The 22,374-nt window shown below is 38.4% G+C and overlaps 2 protein-coding genes, 1 long non-coding RNA gene and 1 other non-coding gene across 23 annotated transcripts in view; 2 read left to right on the top strand and 2 right to left on the bottom strand.

Moving 5' to 3' along the window:
• The window catches only part of AFG1L (AFG1 like ATPase), a 256,149-nt gene that overhangs the window by 140,165 nt on the left and 93,610 nt on the right, over nucleotides 1–22,374 (bottom strand). For all 18 annotated transcript variants that reach the window (XR_011623284.1, XR_011623285.1, XM_071096259.1 and 15 more), the window contains one exon: nucleotides 7,317–7,375. Coding sequence is in view for 16 of the 18 variants with exons in the window: in XM_071096259.1 (XP_070952360.1) it covers nucleotides 7,317–7,375 (59 nt within the window). In the remaining 2 variants the exon portion in view is untranslated. The remainder of the gene's footprint in view (nucleotides 1–7,316; nucleotides 7,376–22,374) is intronic.
• LOC105492038 (uncharacterized) overlaps nucleotides 1,863–22,374 on the top strand; it is a 44,741-nt gene continuing 24,229 nt past the window's right edge. Inside the window, exons 1-2 of one of the 3 annotated variants that reach the window (XR_011623286.1) lie at nucleotides 1,882–1,974; nucleotides 18,112–18,178. This is a non-coding gene — a long non-coding RNA (uncharacterized lncRNA). Of the gene's footprint in view, nucleotides 1,975–18,111; nucleotides 18,184–22,374 lie in introns of all 3 variants that reach the window. The other 2 variants (XR_003020487.2, XR_003020486.2) reach the window with 2 other exon arrangements.
• LOC139363277 (ATP synthase subunit f, mitochondrial) lies at nucleotides 4,397–4,836 on the top strand. The gene has a single exon (XM_071096266.1). The coding sequence runs from the start codon at nucleotides 4,425–4,427 to the stop codon at nucleotides 4,689–4,691; it is 267 nt and encodes an 88-aa protein (XP_070952367.1). The 5' UTR covers nucleotides 4,397–4,424; the 3' UTR covers nucleotides 4,692–4,836.
• On the bottom strand, nucleotides 16,460–16,564 carry LOC112428532 (U6 spliceosomal RNA). The gene has a single exon (XR_003020516.1). It is a non-coding gene; the product is annotated as a U6 spliceosomal RNA (small nuclear RNA).

The raw sequence follows: 22,374 nt of genomic DNA, 5'->3' as shown, positions 1-22,374 counted from the left end.
TTTTATTGTTATCCTATTTATTTTTTTGTTTCTATGATAAAACATGGCTCTAAGTTCCTAAATTACAAAAAAAAAGAAAGAAAGAAAGAAAGAAGACAAACCTTGACCTTCTTTTCCTTTATAACTAAAAACTAAGAAAGAGACTTATGCTTTCAGCCAAGGCAGAGTAATTGGAACTGGATTTTGCCCTTCTGCAATAAATCACTAAAACACTGGACAAAACGTGTGAAACAGCTGATACCAGACATTATGTAATAGGTAGCAAAAGACAGCAATCCCTGAGATATGAGGGGAAAAAATCAGGCAAGCAAGCTGGCCATATTCCCTGGCTTTCTATCTAGAGGCAATTTCTAGACTGCAATAGAACAATCTAAATGAGTTTAAGAGACAGTTCTCAGAGTTTTGGGATGCTGAAACAGTTGGAATTTGCACAGTAGAGTTCATCACAGGAAAATGCTATGCAGAAGAAAAGCTCCAGATATCTGCACAGGGAATGTAATCTTTGGCTGAATAACAAATTGCATATGCAGAGTTGGGCAAAGAATAATACACATAATCTGGGAGATATAAGCATTCTGAATAGTCAAAGCTGAAACACCTCAATGAACACCACAGGGATTCAGTAAAGAGCCTAGAAAGGTCCTAAAACCTAACACCTAGAAGGGCTAAAACAGACCTGGAATAATGGCTAATCTACATTCACCCTATCAAAACTTAAAAATAAGCCTCACGCCACTGCACTCCAGCCTGGGCAACAGAGTGAGACTCCGGCACGGGGGGATAAAAAAGAAGCCTCAAAAAGATCAACCTGATCTGCAAGAAACCTAACCACTTGCCAAAATAAAATTTGACACCCTTAAAGGAAGTAACAGAGACTCAATGTAATAATCACTACGTGCAGCATCCAATCATAACTTACTTGACTTGCAAAGAAGCAGGAAAATAGGACTCACAACCAGCGGAAAAAAAAATCAAACCATAGAAACAAAACCAGAAATGATGGAATTGGCAGACAAGGACTTTAAATAAGCTGACTTCTGCTTCTGGGAAGATGGAGATGTACTTTTCCCTATCCCTCCTCATACATACAATTTAAAACCTCTGGAAATTATATATAAAGCAAACATCAGGAGACCCCTGATGTTCAACATGGTGAAACCCCATCTCTACCTGAAAAGTAGAAAGAAGGAAGAACAGCTAGAACTATTCAAGACCTGAAGAACAACAGGATGGTGAGGTTCCCTCCTGTGGGAATTTTTTTTTTTTTTTAAGAGACAGGGTATTGCTTTGTTGCCCAGGCTGGAGTACAGTGACACAATCATGGCTCACTGCAGCCTCCACCTCCTGGCCTCGTGTGAGCCTCCTGCCTCAGCGTCCCAAGTTGCTTGGAGGACAGGTACACATCACATTCCCTGGCTAATTTTTTTAAAAAAAAATTTTGTAAAGATGGGTACTCACTACATTGCTTAGGCTGGTCTCAAACTCTTGGCCTCAAGCAATTCTCCCATGTTGGCCTGCCAAAGCACTGGAATTACAAGTGTGAGCCACCAGGTTTATCTTTGACTCATATATCCCAGACTTAGAGTTGAAGAAGCCAGCAACCCAGAAATGCTGATGGAAACATACAAATGAGGCCCCCATAAAAGTCTGTTCTCTTTAGCCAAAGAAGCAGGAAAAGGGCAACTTAATAAAAGATAAAACTTTTAGACAATAACTGTTCTACTAAAGCAAATACCACGGGGAAAAACTGTGGCTCCACCTCCCCAACCATGCCAGCAAAGGCTAAGGGGAGCCTAGAATTCCACCCTCACAAGGCTGTCACGAGGAATCCTAACACCACTGCCAGGGTGATGTCACAGAATGCCAGGTAGGAACTGGAACTTTCATCCCAGCCAACCAGTATGAGCATGCTCCTCCCACAATGATATCAGTGGAGATCACCGGGAGTCAGAACCCTCTTTCCAGCAGTAACAGGTAACAAGTAGCACACCCCAAACCACAGCTCAGGTGTCAATGGAGGCTGAATAGGGAACCCGGATTTCTAGCTATATCTGGAGGAAGCAGTGCCTCCCCTTCTCTTGAAGAATAATGTCTAAAAAGAGCTAACTAAAACAGAAAGTTCAAATAAGATCCACAAAGAGAAACAGAGTAACAATCTATTTTATAGAATGAGATGTTGCTCAATCTGAAAAAAGAGAAGATAAGGCCAGTCGCAGTGGCTCACACCTGTAATCTTAGCATTTTGGGAGGCTGAGGTGGGCGGATCACCTGAGGTCAGGAGTTCAAGACCAGCCTGGCCAACATGGTGAAACCCCATCTCTACCAAAAATACAAAAAGTAGGTGGGCATGGTGGGTACACATGCCTGTAATCCCAGCTACTCGGGAGGCTGAGGAATGAGAATCACTTGAACCTAGGAGGCAGATGTTGCAGCGAGCCAAGATCATGCCACTGCACTCCAGCCTGAGTGACAGAGCAAGACTCTATTTCAATCAATCAATCAGTCAATCAATAAAATAAGCATATGAAAAGATACTCAATATCATTAATCATTTGGGAAAAGCAAATCAAAACCACAATGAGATACCACTTCACACCCACTGGGATGGCTATTACCAAAAAAAAAAAAAAAAGGAAAAAGAAAATGTTGGGGAAAATGCAGAGAAATTGGAATGCTTGTGTATTGCTGATGGGAACGTAATATGGTACAGCCGCTATGGAAAACAGTATGGCAGTTCCTCAAGAAGTTAAACATATAATTACCACAAGATCTAGCAATTTCAGTTCTGAGTATGTACACAAAAGAATTGAAAGCAGGGACTCAAACAGATATTTGTACACAAATGTTCGAAGCAGCAATATTCATAATAGCTGAAAGGTAGAAACAACCCAAATATCCATTGATAGGTGAATGGATAAACAAAATGTAGCATATCCTTACAATGGAATATTATTATGCCATAAAAAGGATAAGAATTCTGACACATGTTACAACATGCATAAACCTTGGAGACACTGTGCTAAGTGAAATAAGCCAGAAAAAAAAAGACAAATATTAGGTAATTCCACTTACATGAAGTATCTAGAAAAGACAAATTCACAGAGGCAGAAAGCAGAACGGTGGTAAGTAGCGTTGGGAAAGGGGGACAACTGGTGGTTATTATTTAGTGAGTACAGAGTTTCAGTTTGATAAGATGAAAAATTCTGGAGATGAATCATGGTGGTGCTTGTAAAACAATGTGAATGTACTTAATGCCACTGAACTGCACACTTAAAAATCATTAAAATAGGCCAGGTGTGGTGACTCTTGCCTTTAATCCCAACACTTTGGGAGGTGGAGGCAGGCAAATCACTTGAGCCCAGGAGTTCGAGACCAGCCTGGGAAACATAGTGAATCCCTGTCTCTACAAAAAATAAAAAAATTAGCTGGGCATGGTGGAATACGCCTGCAGTCCCAGCTACTCAGGAGGCTGGGGCAGGAGGATCACCTGAGGCTGGGGAGGTCGAGGCTGTAGTAAGCTATGATAGTGCCACGGCACTCCAGCCTGGGCAACAGAGTGAGACCCTGTCTCAAAATGTAAATAACTACATCATTAAAATAGTAATTTTTGTTATGTATATTTTGCCACAATAAAAAGTTTGGTTAAAACATTAAGATTCAAAGTCTAATGACAAATTATGAAAATGTCAGTTTCCATTGGAAATCACTTATACAAAAAATCAGGAAGATCTCAAACTGAATGTAAAGAAATGGCAACATCAAGATGAAAAAGACGTTAGAATTATCTGATAAAGATTTTAAAGCACTCATGATAACAATGTTTCAAGAGATGGTTATAAATATACTTGAAAAGAAGGGGCAATGCTACTAAATAATATTTAAAAGTTCCATTCACAAGCAGTATTTAACTATTGTAAATCTGGCCAGGTGTGGTGGCTAACACCTGTACTCCCAGCACTTTGGGAGGCCAAGGCAGGCAGATCCCTTGAGGTCAGGAGTTTGAGACCAGCCTGGCAAACATGCTGAAACCCCATCTCTACTAAAAATACAAAAATTAGTCTGGTGTGGTGGCATGCACTTGTAGTCCCAGCTTTTCAGGAGGCTAAGGCAGGAAAATCACTTGAACCTGGGAGGCAGATGTTGCAGTGAGCCAATATTGTACCACTGCACTCTAGCCTGGGTGACAGAGCAAGATTCTGTCTCAAAATAAATAAGCAAATAAATAAATAAAATAATTATTATAAATCTATATGCAACTTATAACATAGCCTCCAAATATGTAAGGCAAATGACAGAATTATAAGAAAAATAGACAAATTCACAATTATAGTGAGATGTTTCCCATAAGTCTCTCAGTAATTGATAGGAAAAAAATATGAGAATAAAGATTTGGGGCCAGGCACAGCGGACACCAGGACTCCAAGATGGCGTCAGTCGTACCAGTGAAGGACAAGAAACTTCTGGAGGTCAAACTGGGGGAGCTGCCAAGCTGGATCTTGATGCGGGACTTCAGCCCTAGTGGCATTCTCGGAGCATTTCAAAGAGGTTACTACCGGTACTACAACAAGTACATTAACGTGAAGAAGGGGAGCATCTCGGGGATTACCATGGTGCTGGCATGCTACGTGCTCTTCAACTACAGCATTTCCTACAAGCATCTCAAGCACGAGCGGCTCCGCAAATACCACTGAAGAGGACACACTGTGCACCACCCCCGACCCCATGACCTTGGCCTGAGCCCCTCCATGAGGAACACAATCTCGATTGTTGCTGAATCCTTTCATGTCCTAATGGGAATTAACCTCCAAATAAAAGATGACTGGTAAAAAAAAAAAAAAAAAAAAAAGATTTGAACAGCATAATTAACAAACCTACACAATAACACACAACAACTGAAGAGTACTCACTACTTTGAAGAAATACTTTAAAGAAAATATTTACAAAAATTGTCCACATGTTGGGCCATAAAGCAGGCTTTACTAAGAGCGTAGTTTAGTTTTTGTTATCTTTCAATATCCCAAGCAACAAACCACAAGCTTTTGTGGTGAATTATGAACTTGTAACTATTTGGTTTATAGAGAAGAACATTTTTAAAAATGAATTTTACAATGTACTTTTTCCCCAACACATTTCTATCTTGTTTATAATAATTTCTTTTCATGAAACTAAGATTCTCAATTTGTTTTAAGATTGACTTCTGCTACACCTTTCTCTCAGCTGGGCCAGAAAGAAGAAGTAACACTAGCAGCTGTGAAGAGGCAAAATGTCACTTAATATTAAACTACCCTTCCTTACAAAAGAAACTTTATATGCCCAAACAGAAAAGCTTCAGAGAAACCAGCTCTAGTTTTCATTTCATTGATGTTTTGTTATATATGAAAAGTCTCTTGAATAAATTAGACATTTTAGACCTTTTCTCATCTAATCTGATATTTAGTTTCCTGGGAAGTTCAGTCCATGTTCAACTTTAAATTGTATATTATATATCTCAGTTCATGTTCAATTTCAAATTGTATACTATTCATTTTGCCTATTAATACTGCTATTATATATTGAAGTATGACAAATTACTGGCCAAATAAAACAACAACAAAATATTTGGAGGAAAAAAAAGTACAGCTACAAAGTTGTTCCCTCTGAACCTCTTAACTTGTTTCTTTCTGAGACTTCTCTTTTTGTATTTTGTGAATTTTATGCTATATGAAGACACTATTTTTAGCACCTGTTTTTCCTAGCTTCCTGTTTATATTTTGGTATCTGTGTATACCATATTACTTTGGATTCCTAGCATGGAGAAAACATTGCAAGTTTATGTTCTCCCTAAATGCAAAGCATGAATATAAAGGGAAAAAATTACTAACAGCATAAATCTTCCAAAAGTACTTTTCCTACATCTATAAATATCACCGAGAAATTAAAATCCTTAGGAACCTAAAATTGGTCAAGGAAACAGATGTCTGAGTTCTCCTAAGTATAGCATAGGGAATAAAGTTTGGCACCAACAATAATTCCAACCAAAGTACACGTCAAAAAGATTGTCTGATTATGCCTTTAGAATGTCTGAAGATAAAATATTTTAACCCTTCTTGGGTAAGAATTTTTAAGCTTTCAATTTTTAAAAAATACTTTATCCTTTCTTCAGATATGTTGATGTGCATGGGGAAAAAGTATTTATCTAAAATTATGGGAATTATATTTTGGCAAATTTTGCTTTTTTGTATATATGTTACGTCATCAACTAGATTATAAATAATGTGCCAGAAAAACAGCTTAGTTCATAATTCTATTATCCATTATGCCTAACGCCACACATTGTACATAGTAGGTTCTCAACAAATATTGGCAGAATGTAAAATCATTAAATAATCATGTAAAATATTACTTAAAATTAATAGTAAAAAAGGAGGCTATTTTATTCTTAATCATATTTTAATGAAGACTATTTTAAACTCTATGCAGTGCTGATACACACAAATATTTAAACTATTTATGTGCCTCAACTTGACATAATTTCATAACTTGATGGCAATCACATTTAAATATATTAGAATATTTTTGTAATAATGCTATTCTAGAATAGCAACTTTAATAGCTGGGAAAACATGTTAATAATGGCCATTAACCTGAAGGAAACAGGGAACATTAAACATTTTTTTCAGAAATAAATGTATAAGTTTAAACATTCCACTATAATATTTATGAGCAAACCTCAAATTAAAATTTATAAAATGCAAACTATTCAATGTTTCAGTTAGAGAATAATTTAGACTATATTTTGTAATTTTTTCAGTGAACGCATGAATACTATATCAAAAGATTCCTTTCTCCTTTAGTGTCTTTGACTATTACTATCTAGAGAAGAGGTTTTGCCATGTTGTCCTGGCTAGTCTCTTTTTTTTTTTTTTTTTGAGACGGAGTCTTGCCCTGTCACCGAGGCTGAAGTGCAGTGGTGTGATCTTGGCTCACTGCAACCTCCGCCTCTAGGGTTTAAATGATTCTCCTGCCTCAGCCTCCCCAGTAGCTGGGATTACAGGTGCATGCCACCACACCCAGCTAATTTTTGTGTCTTTAGTAGAGATGGGGTTTCACCATGTTGGTCTGGCTGGTCTTGAACTCCTGATCTTGTGATCCGCCCACCTTGGCCTCCCAAAGTGCTGGGATTACAGGCGTGAGCCACTGTGCCCGGCCCCTGACTATTACTATCTAAATGCCAAAATAAATTCTCCTTGAATGCCAAGACCAAGGCAATCCTACTAAAGCCCTTGATTATCAATAAGTATGATCTTAGTAAACACAAATAAAAGATTTGTTTTTACCTTCAAGACTGCTATGAATGGTACAAAGTTAGCTCTTTGGAGTCCATTTTTATAGAGATCTGAAAGAAAAAGATGATATTAGTTTTTTACTTAGCCTAAATCGTGATGTTAGTTTATCGTTTAGCCTGGCAAATAAAGCTTTCTACTGATTTAAAAAAAAAAAAAAAAGGAGCAAAAAGAAAAATAGACCAAAATTGATTTCTCTTCAGGTCCTACACACATTTTATTTTAATTTTAATAAAAGAAAAAAGTTAACAGCTACAGAAAGAAGATCAAAAGGTATTCAATCAAATTAGCTTTGAACTGTTATAACAGGCAATAAAAGAATTTGGAAGATATCGCTTCCAAAATTCGAAACCAATAACCCAACATAAGAAGATTAGATACGTAAAAGCATTTAAAACTTGAATATATAGCATTCCACTAGGAAAAAAAAAATCTCTCCTTTTCTCAATGTATAATAAAAATTCTTAGTAAATAACTTGGACGGGCTCAGTGGCTCATGCCTGTAATCCTAGCACTTTGGGAGGCCACTTGAGGTCAGGAGTTTGAGATCAGCCTGGCCAACATGGTGAAACCCCAACTCTACTAAAAATACAAAAATACAAAAATTACCCAGGCATGCTAATGGGCACCTGTAAGCCCAACTACTCAGGGGGTGAGGCAGGAGAATCGCTTGAACCAGGGAGGTGGAAGTTACAGTTAGCCAAGATCACACCACTGCACTTCAGCCTGGATGACAGAGCGAGACTATCTCAAAAAAAAAAGAAAAAAAGAATTAAACACTGTGTAATAAGATTAGCCTTTTTAGAAAATACATCAATAGACAGAACTGCTCATGTATTTGCATTATATATATAATGCAAACATATATTATATATTTGATATCAAGGTTTAAAAAAGTCACTTTAAATGAAATTGCCTAAAAATTAAAACTCCATTCTTTGAAGGACAAAAACCATATAATAATTTCAATTGATGCCAAAAAATTATCTGATAAAGTTCAATATCCCTTCATAATAAAAACCCTCAAAAAACTAGGTATAGAAATAGCAGACCTCATCATAATAAAAACTATATATGACAGACCCACAACTAGTATCATACAAAATGGGGGAAAACAGAAAGCCTTTCCTCTTAGATCTGGAGCATGACAAACTATGCCCACTTTCACCATTGTTATTCAACATAGTACTAGATGTCTGAGCTAAAGCAATCAGATGAGAAAGAAATAAAGGGCTTCCAAATTGGAAAGGAAAAGGAAACAGTCAAATTATCCTTGTTTGCAGGTGATACGAGCTTATATTTGGAAAAACCTAAAGATTCCACAAGAGGGCTGGGTATAGTGGCTTACACATGTAATCCTAGCACTTTGGGAGGCTGAGCCACGTGGATCCCTTGAGTCCAGGAATTCAGGACCAGCCTCAGCAACATGGCAAAATCCCATCTCTACAAAAAATACAAAAATTAGCCAGGCGTGGTGGCATGTGCCTGTAGCCCCAGCTACTCAGGAAGTTGAGGCAGAAGGATCACTTGAGCCTGGGAGGCAGAGGCTGCAGTGGGCCAAGATCTTGCCACTGCACTCCAGCCTGGGCAACAGAGCGAGACCTTATCTCAAAAAAAAAAAAAAAAAAAGAGAGAGAAAGATACTTCCACACCCCACCCCAGCCTCCCCAGTAGCTGGGACTATAGGCGAATGACACCATGCCCAATTTAAAAAAAAAAAAAGGAAAACTATTAGAACTGATAAACGAATTCAGCAAAGTTGCAGGACACAAAATCAACATAACAAAAATCAGTAGCATTTCTATATGCCAGCAGTAAACAACATAAAAAACAAATTTAAAAAGTAATCCCATTTACAACAGCCACAAATAAAATCAAATACCTAGGAATGAACCAAAGAAGTGAAAGATGGCTGGGCATAGTGGCGCATGCCTGTAATCCCAGCACTTTGGGAAGCCAAGGCAGGAGGATGATGAGGTCAAGAAATCGAGACCATCCTGGCCAACATGGTGAAACCCCGTCTCTACAAAAAATACAAAAATTAGTGGGGTGTGGTGGCATGCACCTGTAGTACCAGCTACTTGGGAGGCTGAGGCAGGGAAATCACTTGAACCCGGGAGGCAGAGGTTGCAGTGAGTTGAGATCGTGCCACTGCACTCCAGCCTGGCAACAGAGCAAGACTCCATCTCAGAAAAAAAAAAAACGGAAAGACCTTTACACCAGAAACTACAAAACATTGGTGAAAGAAACTAAAGAGGGCACAAACACAAAAATGAAAAGCTATTCCATATTCATGGATTGGAAGAATCAATATTGTTAAAATGCTCATACTATCCAAAGCAATCTACAGATTCAATGCAATCCCCACAAAAATCACAATGCCATTCTTCACAGAAATAGAAAAAGCAATCCTAAAACTTACATGGAGTCAGAAAAGATCCAAAATAGCCAAAGCTCTCCTGAGTAAAAATAACAAGACTAGAGAAATCACAATACCTGACTTCACACAAAGCTACAGACAAAAACAGCATGGTACTGGCACAAAAACACATAGACCAATGGAACAAAACAGAGAACCCAGAAACAAATCCACATACCTACAGTGAACACAGTTTTGACAAAGGTGCCAAGAACATACATTGGGGAAAAGACCATCTCTTCATTAAATGGTGCTGGAAAAACTGGATATCCATATGCAAAAGAATAAGACTAGACCCCTATCTCACCTTATAGAAAAATAAAATAAAAATAAAGACTTAAATCTAAGACCTCAAATTATGAAAGTACTGTAAGAAAACATTGGGGAAACTCTCCAGGACATTGGTCTGAGCAAAAATTTCTTGAGTCATACTTCACAAGCACAGACAACCAAAGCAAAAATGAACAAATGGGATCACATCAAGTTAACAAGCTTCTGTGCAGCAAAGGAAACAGCTGGCAAAGTGAAGAGACAACCCACAGAATGGGAGAAAATATTTGCAAACTACTCATCTAACAAGGGATTAATAATCAGAATATATAAGAAGCTCAAACAACTCCACAGGGAAAAAGTCTAATAAATCCGATTAAAAGATGGGAAAAGATTTGAATAAACATTTCTTAAAAGAAGACAATGGCAAACAGGCATATGAAAAAGTGCTCCACATCATTGATCATCAGAGAAATGCAAATCAAAACTACAATGAAGTATCATCTCACCCCAGTTAAAATGGCTTTTATCCAGAGAGGGAATAACAAATACTGCTGAGGATGCAGAGAAAAGGGAACCCTCAATACTCTATTGGTGGGAATGTAAATTAGCACAACCACTATGGAGATCAGTTTGGAGGTTCCTCAAAACACTAAACAAAGAGCTACTACATGATCCAGCAATCTCACTGCCGGGTATATATCCAAAAGAAAGAAAATCAGTACATCGAAGATACATCAGCACTCTCATGTTTGTTGCAGCACTGTTCGCAATAACCAAGATTTTGAAGCAACCTAAGTGTCCATCAACAGATGAATGGATAAAGAAAATGTGTTATTTATACACAATGGAGTACTATTCTGCCATTAAAAAAAATGGAACTTGAAACAACGTGGATGGAACTGGAGGTCATTGGGTTAAGTGAAATGAGCCAGGCACAGAAAGACAAGCATCACATACTCTCACTTATTTGTAGGATCTGAAAGTCAAAATAATTAAACTCACAGAGAATAGAAGAATGGTTACCAGAGGCTGGGAAGGGTAGTGGGGGATGGGGGAAGGTGGGGATGGTACGAAAAAAAAAAAAATAGAAAGAATAAAAAAGGCAGGGCATCATGGCTCATGCCTGTAATCCCAGCATTTTGAGGCCGAGGTCGGCGGATCACTTGAGGTCAAGAGTTTGAGACCAGCCTGGCCAACATGGTGAAATCCCGTCTCTACTAAAAATACAAAAATCAGCCAGGGCCAGGCATGGTGGCTCACGCCTGTAATCCCAGCACTTTGGGAGGCCAAGGCAGGTGGATCACCTGAGGTCAGGAGTTCGAGACCAGCCTAGCCAACATAGTGAAACCCTGTCTCTACTAAAAATACAAAAATCAGCCAGGTGTGGTGGCACACGCCTGTTATCCCAGCTACTTGGGAGACAGAGGCAGAAGAATTGCTTGAACTCAGAAGGCGGAGATTGCAAAAAAAATTAGCCAGGCATGGTGGTGTGCACCTGTAATCCCAGCTACTCGGGAGGCTGAGGCAGGAGAATTGCTTAAACCTGGGAGGCGGAGGTTGCAGTGAGCTGAGACCATGCCACTGCCCTCCAGCCTGGGCAACAGAGCAAGACTTCATCTCAAAAAACAAACAAACAAAAACAAAAACAAAAAAGAATGAATGAAAAAGGCCTAGTATTTGATAGCACAACAGAATTATTATAGTTTAATAATAAAATAATTGTACATTTAAAGTAACTAATAGAGTATAATGGATTGCTTGTAATACAAAGGATACATGCTTGAGAGGATGGTATATCCAATTTTCCATGATGTGACTATTACCAAATAATCTCATACCTGTACCAAAATATCTCACATACCTCATAAAGGCATACACCTACTATGGGCTGGGTGCAGTGGCTCAAGCCTATAATCCCAGCACTTTGGGAGGCTGAGGCAGGTGGATCACTTGAGGTCAGAAGTTCAAGACCAGCCTGGCCAACATGGTGAAACCCCATCTCAACTAAAAATACAAAAATTAGCCGGGTGTGGTGGCGAGTACCCATAATCCCAGTTACTTGGGAGGCTGAGGCAGGAGAACAGCTTGAACCCAGGAAATGGAGGTTGCAGTGAGCCAAGATTACACCACTGCACTCCAGCCTGGGCAAAAGAGTGAGACTCTGCCTCAAGAAAAAAACAAAACAAAACAAAACAAAACAAAACAAAAAGATATACACCCACTATGTACCCACAGAAATTTTTAAACTATTTCTTAAAAACTCTTAATAAGCTGTAAATATGCAATTATATCATAAACGGGTAGTATTTATTGCCGTAGGAAGATGTTTTTTAATATACATAACTGTCACAGTGTATGTATATTTACACACACATACATGTAAACATATGTATTGTCAAGAACAAACAAATGAAAAAGGACAAGTTTTAAGCTCTGCATATTTTTCTTTAAAAAATGGAGAGTTCTTAGAAAATTTTCTCAAGAGGGTAAAATTTTACTTCATATAAACATTCCTTTTAAAAGTCATTCCACAGGCTGGGCATGGTGGCTCATGCCTGTAATCTCAGCACTTTGAGAGGCCAAGTCGGGAGGATCATTCGAGCCCAGGAGTTCAAGATCAGCCTGGGAAACATAGGGAAACCACATCTCTACAAAAAACAAACAAACAAAAGCAGACACCTAGCCCAGTGTGGTGGCACACACCTGTGGTACCAGCTACTTGGAAGGGTGAGGTAGGAGGACTGCTTGAACCCTGTATGTCAAGGTTGCAGTGAGCTGGACAGCGCCACTGCACCCCAGCCTGGGTGACGGAGCGAGACTCCTCTCTCTCTTTCTCTCTCTCTCTCTCTTTCTCTCCCTCCCTCCCTCCCCCTCTACCTCCCTCCCTCCCCCTCTACCTCCCTCTCTCCCTCAAGGTCATTCTATAAAGTTACGAGATTTTTAAAATTTTAGGAAAATAGATACAGTAGTATACCCAGCACACTGGCTCACATTTGTAAATTCCAGCACTTTAGGAGGCCAAGGTGGGTGGATTGAGTCCAGGAGTTTGAGACCAGCCTGGGCAACATGGTGAAACTCTGTCTGTACAAAAAAATAGAAAAATGAGCCTGGAGTGGTGACACATGCCTGTAGTTTCAGCTACTCGGGACGATGAAGTGGGAGGCTCACCTGAACCCGGGGAGGTTAAGACTATAGTGAGTCACAATAGTGCCACTGCACTCCAGCCTGGGTGCAGAGTGAGACACTGTCTCAAAAAAAAAAAAAAGGAATAGTAAAAAATTTTTAAATAATAAATAACACAAATTAGATTATGTGTCTCAATTTTTTAAAAAAGTATGGCATTATGGGATCTTTTCCATATTTCCTTGTTTAGAGAAAACTTGGTAACTATGATAGACTTCAAATGCCACATATACTTATGGAAATAAAATGTGGTCATTAGGAAACATTTATTCTCTTTAGAAAAGATTCATCATAACATCATTATAGTAAGGAAAGTATTTGCATAAGCTCTTTGGGTAATTAAAGACTATAGGTTTCAATTTGGTTATATTTAAAATTTTTATTTAGGAATGTCATAAAAGGTAAAATAATGCTGGCCGGGCTATTTAGATTTCAAGATTCAAAATCAGATTTTTTTCTTCCATATAATAAATACCTCTAATGAGTAAAAGGATGAAAATGTAGGAAATGGGTTTAATGTTAAATATTTTCAGTCTTTCCTAATTGCCAAGTTGCTGAGGAAGGTGGATAAAAACATTGGTGTATGTTAAGAGTTGATAGCCATGATTGTGGGAAGTGGTAAAAATGGAAAAATCAGATAATTTTTAAAAACATACTCGATGTTTATAGCAGTTTTATTCATAAATAAGCTAAAAACTTCAGCTTTATTTGGGATAGCCAAACACTGGAAGAAATCTAAATATCCATCATTGGGAGAATGGATAAACAAATTGTGCCATATCTGTACAATGAAATACTACTCAGCAATAAAAAGGGTAGTCTATTCATACACATAGCAAAATAGATGAATCTCAAAATAAGTATGCAGAGTAAAGGAAGCCAGACCAAAAAAATGAGTACATACTATGTGATTCCATTTATATAAAACTCTAGAAAACGCAAACGAATCTACAGCAACAGAAAGCTAATCAGTAGCTGCTTGTGAGAGGGACAGCAGGTTTGGTAGTGACAGATGAAAAAAATGGCAAGGCCGGGCATGGTGGCTCATGCCTGTAATTCCATCACTTTGGGAGGCCGAGGCGGGTGGATCACCTGAGATCAGGAGTTCAAGACCAGCCTGACCAACACGGTGAAATTCTCTCTCTAATAAAAAGACAAAATTAGCCGGGTGTGGTAGCACATGCCTGTAATCCCAGCTACTTGGGAGGCTGAGGCAGGAGAATCACTTGAACTCAGGAGGCAAAGGTTGCACTGAGCCAAGATTGCACCATTGCACTCCAGTCTGGGCAACAGAGAGAAGAGAAGAGAAGAGAAGAGAAGAGAAGAGAAGAGAAGAGAAGAGAAGAGAAGAGAAGAGAAGAGAAGAGTGAGGAGAGAGAGGAGAGAGAGGAGAGGGGAGAGAGAAGAGAAAAAGGAAGGGAAGGGAAGGGAAGGGGAAGAGAAGAAGAGAGAGAGAGAAAAAAGGTCAAGAGGAAACTTTTGGGGGCGATAGAAATGTTCACTCTATTAGTTGTGGCAATGGTCTCATGAAGGTATACATATGTCAGTATTTTAAAAACTGTATCCTTTAACTATGTGCAGCCTATAATACATCAACTATATTTCAATAAGCCCTTTAAAATTTTGGGAAATAAGCCATACATATCATCAGTGATTATTAAAGAGCACAATGTTATAGAATTAAAACTAACATATTACACGAATGAAAGTTCATCTATGTGAAGGTAACGCTTTGGTCCTTTTTGTAGAATAACATCTTTTTTATGGATGTATAAGGCTCTGAGATGTAGTTTAACAAGCATGCACCTTTTAATACGTTAATCAAAATGAGAAATGTAAAGGCCCACTTGTAATATTCTTCATTAAAAGATTTCCACTCATCAACAAAGTTAAAATAGAATACCAATGCCTTTAAGTCTTAGAGACTTAATTTTTTAAAGGACGAACTTTTTAAAAAATCAGCCTGTACAAGGATATATAATCCAAAACTTTATGCTCTGAGAAGTGTATTCTAAACAGAATTCTAAATAGAAATCATTTGGCTTAAAAACCTTTAGGTTTTTATAGAACACAAGTGAAAAGGGACCATACTCATTAAATTGAAAAGTTTTTTGTAATTCAAATATCATGCTAATTATCAATGCAATAGATCCATCTCTTGAAATGTTATTTAGCCACCAAAATGTTTAATATTAGCTGTTTAATATTATTTTTCTTAGACATAAAGATTTCATAATACATTTATATCAACATTTGTCATTACTAAATACTATTTTAAAATTCAGGAGTTCTTGACTATGATTTCTTCATCATCTCTCTAAACAGAGTGAAATGAGCGCTTGGTCATGTAAAACAGAATACTAGAATTACAGAACATTCATTTTGTAAAAAATGGTGTAAGTACCTCTAAATTCTCAACAGTGAATAGCTATAATACCTACAGATGAAACACAGGCAAAGAGGATTTTTAAAGTAATTACAAGTACCTAAATAAATATTTTGGAAATGTACATGGATATGAAGATCTTTTCCTTAAAAATCCAAGTGTCAAATCAAGAAGCTGAATAATGCTTACTTATACATATACATATCGATTTAGAGTAAGAAAAACTTTTAAAGCATGTCATTAAAGGAGGTTTCCTATAAATTATCACACAATAATTTTATGGTTTCATGGAACCAATTTGATTTATCCTTCTAGGAGATTATTATTGTATTACAGACTAAAAGAAAAGAGAACCTATAGACTATTTAAGCAGCTGTTGCTGAAATAGCTTCTTTTAAAAGAACTAAAGTTCAAACAACATTTTACTAAATCTGTAGGTAGTACAGCTCATTAAATGTTCCCATGTGATACTATATTATAGATTGATACTCAGTTCAATACACATTGATGAATTCTACTATGTCTTCACTGAAACGAGTGCTGAAGACAACAGATAAAAAGAGGAACCAAGATTTACAGAACACCTACTAGAAGCCACACAATTTGCTAGGCACTGTACACAAATCATAATAAGTAAGACCCAAGTCTAAACACAAAATTCACTTATGTTCCATATATCACTTATATACATCACCTAAAAGTAATTTTATATAACATTTTGAATAATTTTGTGCATGAAACAAAGACTGTGTACATTTAACGATCAGAAAGCGAAGGTATCACTATCTCTGCCACCCGTGAGGACAATCTGTGGTTGTTAAGCATCACCACCATTCCTGTCTTTATATGCTACCAATAAGCAATCATTTTCTTTTTAAAAAAATTTTACATCTTTTAAATAAAACTTACCCTTGTGCAGAGGCCATGCTAATCTTCTCTGTATCATTTCAATTTTAATATATGTGCTTCCAAAGCAAGCACAGCAATCATTTTCTTATACTTGTTCACATATAAGTACTCAACAGGAAAAAACATGACATCATTAATATAATGAAAAAATAATGTGTTCATGGTAAGTAAGCAGCATGGTAGCATCATCAGAACACCTATACTGGTTGCAAACAACATTAACAATGGCAGGCTTTCAGTCTCTACCTACAATGTTGAGCCTTGTCCTGTACACTGTATTTTTATTATTATTATTTTTTAGGTGAGAAAAGACATCAGAAGCAGTTGAGGGACCAAGAAGTGCATCCTCTAGAAATGCATTCTGTTGGATGGCTTTTTAAAATGTTTCATCCAAAAAATTCCAGAAGATAACATCAAAAAAGAACCCTTGTAGACATTGGCTTAGACAAAGACTTCATGACCAAGAAACCAAAAGCAAATGCAATAAAAACAAAGATAAATAGGTGGAACTTAACTAAAGAGCTTCTGCACAGCAAAAGGAACAGTCAGCAGAATAAACAGACAACCCACAGAGTGGGAGAAAATCTTCACAATTTACACATCTGACAAAGGACTGATATCCAGAATCTACAAGGAACTCAAACAAGTTGGCAAGAAAAAAATAAATAATCCCATCAAAAAATGGGCTAAGTACATGAATAGACAATTCTCAAAAGGAGATACACAAATGGCCAACAAACATATGAAAAAATGCTCAGCGTCACTAATGATCAGGGAAATGCAAATCAAAACCACAATGCAATACCACCTTACTCCCACAAGAATGGCCATAATCAAAAAATCAAAGAATAATAGATGTTGGTGTGGATACAGTGAAAAAGGAACATTTCTACACAGTTGGTGGGAATGTAAACTAGTACAACCACTATGGAAAACAGTGTGAAGATTCCTTAAAGAATTAACAGTAGAAATTCCACTTGATCCAGCAATCCCACTCTTGGGTATCCAACCAGAGGAAAAGAGATCGTTATACAAAAAAGATACCTGCACACGCATGTTTATAGCAGCACAATTCACAATTGCAAAAATACGGAACCAGCCCAACCCAAACGCCCATCAATCAACAAATGGATTAAAAAAATTGTGGTGTGTGTATACGACGGAATACTACTCAGCCATAAAAAGGAACAAATGACTTTTGCAGCAACCTGGATGGAACTAAAGATTATTATTCCAAGTGAAGTAACTCAGGAATGGAAAACCAAACATTGTATGTTCTCACTCATAAGTAGGAGTTAAGCTATGAGGATGCAAAGGCATAAGAATGATACAATGAACTTTGGGGACCTGGGGGAAAGGGTGGGAGGGGGGTGAGGGAAAAAAGACTGCAAATTGGGTTCAGTGTATACTGCTTGGGTGATGGGTGCACCAAAATCTTACAAATCACCATTACAGAACTTACTCACGTAGCCAAATACCACCTGTTCCACAAAAACCTATGGAAATAAAAAACTTTTTAAAGAAGTTTCCTCCAGAGTCATCTGCCTAATTAACAATAATTTTTGTCTTCGAAGGCTCTCTTTGATTTTATAAAGTGACATGATTTCTTGCTTTGTTAGGAATACACACTGCTCTAGTCCTTCAATAGGCCCATCACAGCGTTTTGACTGCAACCTGTCACATGAGGTCAGGTATGGAATTTTCCACTTGTGGTGTTATGTCAGCCCTTAAAATGTTTCAGATTTTGGAGCATTTCAGATTTCAGATTTTCAGATTAGGGATGCTCAACTTGTAATGCGTTTGTTGACACACAAACTAAAACATCAAAAAGAAAAGTCAGGGTGATCTATTGTTGATGTTAACTGACTGCATGCATCCCTGGTGAATATTTTCAATGGAAACTGCTTTAGAGATGGCAGAAAGATGAAATTCTTTCCATCAGTCCTACAAATACATAGTCCTATAAATTCAATTTTGTATTCAAATAATAATTGTCAACCCTCCACTTTAGATATCCTACTTTTTTTTTTTTTTTTTTTTTTTTTTTTTTTTTTGAGACAGGGTGTCACTCTGTCACCCAGGCTGGAGTGCAATGGCTCACTGCAGCCTCGACTTCCTGAGCTCAGATGATTCTCCCACCTCAGCCTCCCTACTAGCTGGTATTACAGGTACACGCCACCACACTGGGCTAGTTGTTTGTAGAGACAGGGTTTTGCCATGTTGCCCAGGCTGGTCTTGAACTCCTGGGCTGAAGTGATCCACCCACCTTGGCCCCTCAAAGTGCTGGAATTACAGGCATGAGGCACTGTTCCTGGCCCCTGGTTTTAAATAGTACAATGCCCTATAACAGGTAATGGGAATCTAAGGAAATGATAGGCTCCAGAAGGTCTTTTTTTTTTTTTTTTTTTTTTTTTTAGAACCATGAAAGTGCTAAAGTGTGTGTGTGTTGAGAGATGTTGCCATGTTGCCCAGGCTAGTCTCAAACTCCTGATCTTAAGCAATCCTCCTGCCTTGGCCTCCCAAGGTGTTGAGATTATAGGCATAAGCCACTGCACCTGACCCTAATTTTCTCTTTATAAAATGCTCCATAAAATTTGAATACAAAAACACTACCATCCATATACTTACATATTTATTTTCAGTAAGGTCAAACACCAATGATGTAGTTTTTCGCACCAGAGATTCTTTATATAATAGAATTCAATGGACTTAAATATCATGACTATAGTCTTCAACAAGAGAACAAAACTTAGACGTTTCTGGGAATCCTTTGTGTGTGAACAAGACCCAAAACCCATGTACAAACTAATGGCAGTGACCAGAATCCTCCTCTCAACTTTTAAAACTATCTATTTCATTATGAAGTGTGAATGACTGAGGCTTAGCCAACAATAGCTTCCACTTTGCCTCTAGATTGTCTTTGGAGTCTAAAGGCCTTACTACCAGATGGGGTGTTAGTGTGAGTGGATGGAATTATTTAACTGATTTCTTTAAAGAGTTCATTTAAGTTCATTGTGGTCTTTTGCTTTTCTTAAACTAAAATTAAAAAAAAAATTTTTAGCTGCTAGACAATGTGAGATATTGTGGTTTTTGAACTACAGAAAAATTGTGGCCAGGGGTGGTGGCTCACGCCTGTAATCCCAGCACTTTGGGAGGCCGAGGCGGGCAGATCACGAGGTCAGGAGATCAAGACCATCCTGTCTAACATGGTGAAACCCTGTCTCTACTAAAAATACAAAAATTTAGCCGGGTGTGGTGGCGGGCGCCTGTAGTCCCAGCTCCTTGGGAGGCTGAGGCAGGAGAATGGCGTGAACCCGGGAGGTGGAGGTTGCAGTGAGCCGAGATCGCGCCACTGCACTCCAGCCTGAGCGAACAGAGTGAGACTCCATCTCAAAAAAAAAAAAAAGAAAAAGAAAAATTGTATGAATGAATTGGCACAGTCTGTAGCATCTTTCTCTGACTTCTCCTTTGTGATAATAGCACACATTTGTCAACTATAAAATTAGATAGGGCTTGCTGTCAAAAATTTTTTAATCTATGACTTGTCCCTTGATACAAGAAAGAAAAAAAATTAAAAATCATTTAATCAATTCCTTAATGTTGAAAATATTTCTTCTTTTTGATATCAGAAATGATTATAGCTGAAGCTAATGGTTGTTGAAATGATCTTAGAATCAAAATTGTCTTCCACAAGCCACCATACAATACTTGATTTATCTACAACCTAATCCATAGAAGACAAACTTTAGCACTGTGGCCCAGGAATAAGGGACACAGGCCTAGTGCTGCCAGAAACCAACGAGGGAAAGGCTGAGCCCTGCACAAGCATCTGCTGGTGGGGCCCACAGCCCAGGTGTATGTGCAGGGCATGCAGAGGGGACAAGTGCCTGTTTTCTCCACTCACCATGGCCTACCCACTGGCAGTCACACAGGCCTGCCTCAGCATCTGAGGCAGACCATGGTGTGGCCACTGCCTCCACCACCTTGGGCAGCCACCCTGGGAAGCTGACCTCCCCGTCTACCTCAGAATCCATCTTTGCTGTGAAAGAGAGGCCCAGCTTTTTCTGAGGTTTATTTCATATGGCACTAATACATCCATGTTAGCCTTTGTATCATGACTGTTTGGATGCCATATCTTTTTGCATACAATTGCTTTCAATCTATCTGTGTATTTTTAAAGTATATCTCTTGGTATTTTTAAAATTTGTTCTGATAATCTCTAACCTTTAATTGGAATGTTTAGTTCATTAACATTTAATATTTAGGTCCATGATTTTATTATTTGTTTTCTTTTTGTCCCTTCTTTTACTTTTTGCCTACCTTTTTTTGGATTATTTGAATACATTTTAAAATTCCTTTTTAATTTATTTATTTATTTTTTTTTTGAGACGGAGTCTCGCTCTGTCGCCCAGGCTGGAGTGCAGTGGCCTGATCTCAGCTCACTGCAAGCTCCGCCTCCCGGGTTCACGCCATTCTCCTGCCTATCAGCCTTTATTTTAGTTGCTGTTCTGTGATTACAATATACATCCTTAGCTTTTCATGCTCTACTTAGAATATAATATCACTTCAAAAAAATGTAGAAATACTGCATTCGTATAGAACCATCTAAACATCCCCCTTTCTGCTACTGGTGTCACGTGTATCATACCTACATACACCATAAACTCTGTAAGACAACACTATAATTTTATGTAAAACAATCAACTATATTTTAAAGAAACTAAGAGAAAAAATTAGTGCTTATATTTACCCCAATATTCACCATTTTCATTTCTGATGTATTTCACTTCTTCATCATTGAAGTACCCATCCATCATTTTCCTTCTACCTGAAGAACAAGTTTTGGAATCTCTTGTAGTACAGGTTTGTTGGTGATAAATTCTCTTAGGTACTTTTCTTTTCTTTTCTTTTTCTTTTTTTTTTTTTTTTTTTTTTTTGAGATAGAGTTTCACTCTTTTTGCCCAGGCTGGAGTGCAATGGCACAATCTTGGCTCACTGCAACCTCTGCCTCCCAGGTTCAAGCGATTCTCCTGCCTCAGCCCCTCAAATAGCTGGGATTACAGGTATGCACCAAGATGTCCATCTAATTTTGTATTTTTGGTAGAGACAGGGTTTCTTTTTTTTTTTTTTTTTTTTTTGAGACGGAGTCTCGCTCTGTCACCCAGGCTGGAGTACAGTGGCCGGATCTCAGCTCACTGCAAGCTCTGTCTCCCAGGTTTATGCCATTCTCCTGCCTCAGCCTCCCGAGTAGCTGGGACTACAGGCGCCCGCCACCTCGCCCGGCTAGTTTTTTTGTATTTTGTAGTAGAGACGGGGTTTCACAGTGTTAGCCAGGATGGTCTCGATCTCCTGACCTCGTGATCCGCCCGTCTCGGCCTCCCAAAGTGCTGGGATTACAGGCTTGAGCCACCGCGCCCGGCCAGAGACAGGGTTTCACCATGTTGGCCAGTTTGGTCTCGAACTCCTGACCTCAGGTGATCCACCTGCCTCGGCCTGCCAAAGTGCTGAGATTACAGGCATGAGCCTCTGTGCCCAGGAGAGGCATTTTTCTTTTTAATTTTAGAATGTCTTTATTTTGCCTTCATTCTTTTATTTATTTACTTAGTTATTTGAGAGACAGAGTCTCATTCTATTGCCCAGGCTAGAGTGCTGTGGCACAATTACAGCTCACTGCAGCCTCAAACTTGTGGGCTCAAGTGATCCCCCAACCTCAGCCTCCTGAGAAGCTCCCACTACAGGCATGTGCCACCACACCAGCTAATTTTTTTAAAATGTCTTGTAGAGATGGGGTTTCACGATGTTGCTCTAGATGGGCTAGGCAGGTCTTAAACTCCTAGCCCCAAGCAATCCCCCTGCCTCAGCCTCCCAAAGCACTGGGATTA

This window comes from Macaca nemestrina, chromosome 5 (assembly GCF_043159975.1).
Source record: "Macaca nemestrina isolate mMacNem1 chromosome 5, mMacNem.hap1, whole genome shotgun sequence".
In the NCBI taxonomy this organism is placed as follows: domain Eukaryota; kingdom Metazoa; phylum Chordata; class Mammalia; order Primates; family Cercopithecidae; genus Macaca; species Macaca nemestrina.
Note: the sequence above shows the minus strand (reverse complement) of the source record. Positions and strands in the feature narration are given on the sequence as shown.

What these genes read in the sequence shown, in the direction of transcription:
- LOC139363277 (XM_071096266.1), top strand. Translation starts at nt 4,425, where the DNA reads ATGGCGTCAGTCGTACCAGTGAAGGACAAGAAACTTCTGGAGGTCAAA.